The sequence below is a fragment of the Octopus bimaculoides genome, chromosome 26 (genome assembly GCF_001194135.2).
Source record: "Octopus bimaculoides isolate UCB-OBI-ISO-001 chromosome 26, ASM119413v2, whole genome shotgun sequence".
In the NCBI taxonomy this organism is placed as follows: Eukaryota; Metazoa; Mollusca; class Cephalopoda; order Octopoda; family Octopodidae; genus Octopus; species Octopus bimaculoides.
In genome coordinates this window covers 25,129,972-25,136,251 of record NC_069006.1, presented here as the reverse complement: position 1 = coordinate 25,136,251, position 6,280 = coordinate 25,129,972, and the positions used below count along the sequence as shown (strand labels likewise).

Below are 6,280 nucleotides of genomic sequence, written 5' to 3'. Positions count from 1 at the left end.
GCCTCTGCCTCTGCAGCAGTACATTGTGCCGCCTCTAGCTCAGACCCATCCGACTGCTGGCAACGTGGAAATCAAGAAAGAACCAGAAGACTATCAGCTGAAACCGATTCCGCCATCTCCGAAAACTCATTCTCAAAACCTGCCTCATGAGTTGAACCCCAAATGTTTGGATACGAAAGATATGTCATTGGCGCTGCCTCCTCAGTCTGCCCATTCGCAACCTTTAGCCCCTGAGCAGATCCCCACAGATTCTCACTATGAAAAAGACTCTGATAGTAATGAGGATGAGTGCCACAGGCCTATCAGTCCTGGACCAGATGCCACACCCTGCAATAAGGAATTCCATAAGAGTAAAAACGCTATGTAAGTTAAGGGTTTTCTTTTTTTTTTTTTGTTGAGTTTCTTTTAAAATTCCTTTGATTTCGTTGGTTTACATTCATTCTCCCCTCCCACCCATGCATCATATTTGGTTAGGGCAGTTTTTGTTAGAACCATTGTCTTAATTGCCACGTGCCTATATCTAGGGCCTTCATCAGTCTGCACAGGCCAGGCCTGGGCAAACCATCATCATTTAACCCTTTTGATACCAACCCACCTGAAACCAATTCTGGCTCTGTGGTACAAATGTCTTGTTTTCATAAGTTCTGAATTAAACTCTTCCACCAAACCGTAGTCACAATTTATGTTCCTAGCACTAATAACTCTGCTGGTTTGCTGCCTTGTGTCTAATCACTGTTATTAATTAAACCATAATGAGTCAACAGAACTTAGGACTTATTACAAATTGCAGCCTATTTCTCTCGGTTCACACCCAAATGTATTAACAAAGAAAGGGCACTCATTAGTTAATATAGTCCTGTCTATACAAAATTAAGGGATGGTTTGATCAACCAGGGTAGGTTGGGAGCTAAACAGCAACAACTAAACTGTAGAGATGGAGTAAAACCTGGCCCTTATTCAGGGACCTTATCACTGGCTGTGGACTGATTTGAACTTACCACGTAATTAGTGGCTTAGCATGTTTATTGCTTTGTAACCAAGTGGTTCCAGGTTCCATCTCTACCATGTGTCACCTTCAGCCAGTGTTTTTTAGTAAAGCCTTGAACTGACCAATGCTTTGTGATTGATATTTTGTATTTGGAAACTGAATGGAAGCCTGTTGTGTGTATCTTTCAGCAGGTCCTCACCTAGTGAACATGATCAGTGTTCGCATCTGGTAAAACAACGTGCCGTGTAGGTTGTTGGGTGTGAAGACTGGTAGAATATAAGTGGTTTCATATTCAGAGAACAATGATTACCGACAAGAAGGCCGCCAACTACTAGAATGCTGTCTTGATAAGTTGTCATCTGGCCTATTCCACTAATAAATAAAATACAAATAAAGAAAGAGATATAAAACTCTTGTTCCTGGTTGTAAGAGATCTGGGAATTCTTTCGGTATTGGTCTCCAGAGTGTCAGTATGAAGAGACAAGGTCATTCACCCTCTTTATCTACGTCATGAGGGAAAACTGTGTTGGTGAATGACACCATCAAAGGATTGCTGAAATCTCTATTCCTCAATGAATAATTCTGTCAGCAACAAATAACTTTCAGGCAGTGTTCTTGTTGCACCAAAATTCCATAGGTGTCTATAAATAGCTCCTCCCCCTCTCTCTTCCTCTTTCTCTCTCTCATGAAGAGGTGAGTTTGTTCTTAAAAGCTCTGTCATTAACCAGTTGGCCTTCTCCTTCTTGCTCTCTCTCATGACCTAATTATATGGGAATTAGTTAAACAAATTACATATCGCCACAACAGGGAGGCTTTTGTTAAAAGACTACCCTCCCTTCCCCCTGTCCTCCAGCCGATAGCTTTTCACTTGCCTCCAGTTGTGATTGAGCTCTAGTCTTCCTTTTTTCAAGTTTCTTTCAATTGTAGGCTTGTCTACACACATACACACACACACAGAGTCCAATCAGTATAAAAGTATGAACACACCCACAAGTGTGTATATATATATATATATATATATATATATATAGACGCCATGTATTAAAGAGAGTGACACTCACCTCTCTCCGTCTCCTCACCACCTCTAACCTGTTTTTATGTTGTAGTTTTTCTCTCTGATACTTTGAAGTGGTTACTGAAATGTTTATTTTAAGATTAGTTATCATTGAGAGCTAATAACAATGATAATAGGTTTGATAGTTAACTGTTCTTGTATGTAAATTCAGACGTAAGAGCTGGAGCTCCATTCACATCCAGTCTATTGTTTGGTGTGTCCTATTTTTCAATAATTTGGTATTTTGTCTGCTGGAGCTGAAGAAATACTGTTAAGAGGACGACATGGTGTAGAACTCCCTTTCACAAGGCTGTCATTCTGTTTGATAAACTTCGGCAAACTTAGATATGTTTCATCCAAAATTGTGCTCCAGGCCAATCTCTAACTTAACCCCTTGAAAATTCAGATTATTTTATGCACTTATTGACATTGTTTTGAATTAATTATGCGTTATCTCGTTAGTTTTGAGATTTCAGTGATGTGATTATTTATTTCTTAGACTGGCATTGTAGTTTAGGTGTGAGGGGCCAAATTTGGTCAGTTTGAACGAAGAACAGATAAAATATTTGGGCTGGATATGACCGGTGTAAATACTGGAAGATTAATGGCACCACCTGAGATAGGATTTATAAAACTAATCTAGATTTTCATTTGATGGTTTCAGTGAGTCTCCAGCTTCAATTGCTGACACTATGAGATTCGAGACATCCATAGTGTTTTTCAAGTGGCTAAAGTGAGTTGATGTATCACTAGTGCTATCAGCTGGCTGTAATCCACTAATTGAATTGGTTGACCCTAGACTGACCATTGATTGAAGAGGCTCTTCAATCCTGTAATTGTGCTGAATAAAGATTATACATCAAATGATCAATATGCCCAACTTCACATCCACCTTGTTGCTCCACGACCCTCACTGCTGAGGGAGTTACACGTACATTATCTTCAATAGGAATCATGTGACACAGCAGGAAACCTTTTTAGTTTTTCAGTTACTTTTTTGCTTTTTTCTGTGCATTCAGATTTCTAAGTTCAAACTGGCTGGGATCTGGGGAGTGGGTGCAGGATTTTCTTAACTCTGCCTGATAACATTCAAGTTTAGACAAATCAGAGTTTAGTGAAATTATGATTGGAAGGTCTTTCCAAGAAAGATATTTATTAGAGATAAAGTTCTTATAAGAGCTGTTTGTATAATGATTGTTGAGTTTCTAGTTTAACCCTGTAGCAATCAGATTACTCTATCAAATCTAATGCTTATTTATTCACATTGTTTTCAATTAATCCTGCATTATCTCGTAGCTTTGAGATTGGTGATGTGACTGTTTATTCTTAGAATGACGTTGTAAGAGGCTGGAACTGGCCGCTTTAAATTCTCATCACTTTTAATGTTTGCTTATGTCCAGGCCAAACCTACTGCCACATCATTTTAATCCCACTTTCCTTGTTACAATGCTTTCATTTCTTTATACCTCACAACAAATAAAGCGTCTGTCTTTCTTGTGTCGGAGCAGACTACAACCATGGCCCCAACTCCTACTCCTTCCGGCCGAGAGGTCCTTGTCTTGCAGGCCCACAGGTGCTAAGTGCCATTTAAAAAGTACTCCTCACGCCGGTGTCACATAAGCACCTAGTACCTGTCCTAATGTGAAACACTTTACAGAATGGTTGGCGTTAAGAAGGGTGTCCAGCCGTAGAAATCATGCCAAAGCTGTCTTTGAGCCTGGGCAGCACTCCAGGTGGCCAACTCCTGTCAAACTGTCCGGTCCATACCAGCATGGAAAAGAAAGGGAGGATAAAGGATGATGATTGAAAAGTGCCCAACATGATGAGTTTTTTAAACCAATTACTGCCTTCTGACCTCAGGGTTTAATCACTATTTTAAGGTTGTTGATTAATTGTGGTAGGGACAACGATATTTTGTTACGCAACCATAATATAAGACACATGGCTCAGTGGTTAGAGTGTCAGGCTCACAATCATGAGGTAGTGAGTTTGATTCCTGGACCAGCCTGCGTGTTGTGTTCTTGAGCAAGACACTTTATTTCACATTGCTCCATTTCACTCAGCTCTAGAAATGAGTTGTGATGTCATTAGTGCCAAACTGCATCAGCCCCTTTGCCTTTCTCTTGGATAACACTGGTGGTGTGGAGAAGGGAGGCTGGTATGCATGGGACTGCTGGTCTTCCTTGAACAACCTTTTGCGGACTTGTACCTCAGAGGGAAACATTCTAGGTGTAATCCCATGGTCATTCATGACTGAAGGGAATCTTTATTTTTTATGATATGCTACTAACTATCTTAGATGGTTCTGGGTTACCTTTGTTTGTTGTTGCTTCACCTGTCTCTGTCTTCTGGGGGTTTTTTTCTTTGTTTTCTGTACATTTCGAACCTTGTTTATATAGCATTAGACACAGCTGCCCAGTCTTTCGTACATTTCTTTCGTTTTCCTGTTTTCCAGATTTATTAAACTGTTGAATAGAGGAATCAATTCTTGTTCGCGCTGTGATTTAGTTTTTAAACCTCAACCGCACTCGGATTTAGCCAAGAAACGTGAAGAAAGAGAAAAGAAGGTCCTACAAGCATCTGCTACTATCAAGGAAGAGAAAGTTCAGCCTGTAAGTGTCTATGCATGCATGCCTCCTCTTCTTCCTCACTATATTCATGTATTTAATAGTTTATTTCCTTTTATAACCTAACTAGAAACACTTGACCATGATGGCTAAATTCATCAGGTTTTCTTCCCACACGTTATTCGTCTCAATAAACCTGATACAAACTCATTTCGGTTTCAAGCAGCATTTGTTTCAGAACTTGGTTTATTAATCCACCAATTGATGGCTGGATTCTGAACATTCTTAGTTTGCACTGGTTCTTTTAACTGCTAAACACTAGTGATGATCCAGCATGGCCAGAAGCAGCTTAACCGTTTCGCATTCAGATTACTCTGCCGAATGTAATGCTTATTTAATCACGTTGTTTTGAATTAATCATTCAGCATGACACCAATGTGACAAGGCTGGTCCCCTTGTGAATTACAGGTACAACTCATTTTTGCCAGTTGAGTGGACTGGATCCAATGAAAAATAAAGTGTCTTGCTCAAGAACATAGTACACTGCCTGGAATTAAATTCACAAGCTGAGCCCAAACCACTTAGCCACATACCTTCACACACACACACACACACACACAGACACAGGCGTGTGCACTGTACATATGTATTGATGAATTTGTTTTCCGTCTTTTATTTTTTCTGCAGACAAAACGAATTGATACGCCTATCAAGTCCAGCTCGACGGAAGCTCAAGTGACCAGCACATTATCATCTCAGCATGGCCCATATGGTGGCGAAAGAATGACACCTCGTCCATACCCTGGTCATGACACTCCAGCCCTGAGACAGCTTAGTGAATACGCCAGGCCACACACACTAGGTATACCTTCTTTCCTTCCTTCCTTTTCCCCGATATGTTTAGCTTTGTCCTTTAATGTTTACTTGTTTCAGTCATTAGAGTGTGGCCATGCTGGGGCACTGCCTTGAGGGATTTTTAGTTGAATGAATTGACCCCCTGGACTCATTTTGTTTTTGTTTTCCTTTAAGCCTGATACTTAAGTAGTGATTGATTTGTTCAACAAAATTCTTGAATGTGTTGCTCCAGCATGGCTACAGTCTAATGACTTCAACAGGTAAAAGATAAAAGATATACACATACATTATATATATAAATGTGTGTGTGTGTATGTGTGTTATCTAAATCAGTGGTTTTTCGGGCTCCCATCCCCTTAACTTTCCTAGCACCCTAATGAACCCATTATTTTGTTGTTTCTACATGAATCATTACCCCATTATTGCCCCACTTTTCTTCAATGCCTCCTTGGAACTTTCTACTGCCCCCATGGGAGCAATACTGCCCACTTTAGGAACCACTGATCTAAATGAACGAAAATGGAATAAAAATTAACTATCCTTTTTTTTTTTTTTTTTCAACCTTATTTGCAGGTCAAGACTTTGGCCGGTCTGGTCCCTATGGTCTGTCAACTTTACCTCCACATGTTGACCCGATGTTACCTTACAGATTAGCCTCGATGTATCCAACAGGATCTAGAGAAAGGTTAGTAATATTTTCACATTTTATTTACTTTTTTTCTTTTAATAATTTGTTTGGGGCTTGTTTTCACATTGTGTAAAAGTCAGTGACAAAACTGAGTAAACCCCTTTTTTTACTCATGAGTAATCTGTAGC

The 6,280-nt window shown here is 39.8% G+C and overlaps 1 protein-coding gene across 1 annotated transcript in view; it reads left to right on the top strand.

The window, feature by feature from the left end:
* Positions 1-6: 6 nt before the first annotated feature.
* LOC128250897 (arginine-glutamic acid dipeptide repeats protein-like) overlaps positions 7-6,280 on the top strand; it is a gene marked incomplete at its 3' end in the record, with an annotated part of 10,291 nt that continues 4,017 nt past the window's right edge. The window contains exons 1-4 of the mRNA XM_052976939.1: positions 7-363; positions 4,498-4,654; positions 5,297-5,471; positions 6,038-6,149. Coding sequence (XP_052832899.1) covers positions 182-363; positions 4,498-4,654; positions 5,297-5,471; positions 6,038-6,149 — 626 coding nt within the window. The remainder of the gene's footprint in view (positions 364-4,497; positions 4,655-5,296; positions 5,472-6,037; positions 6,150-6,280) is intronic.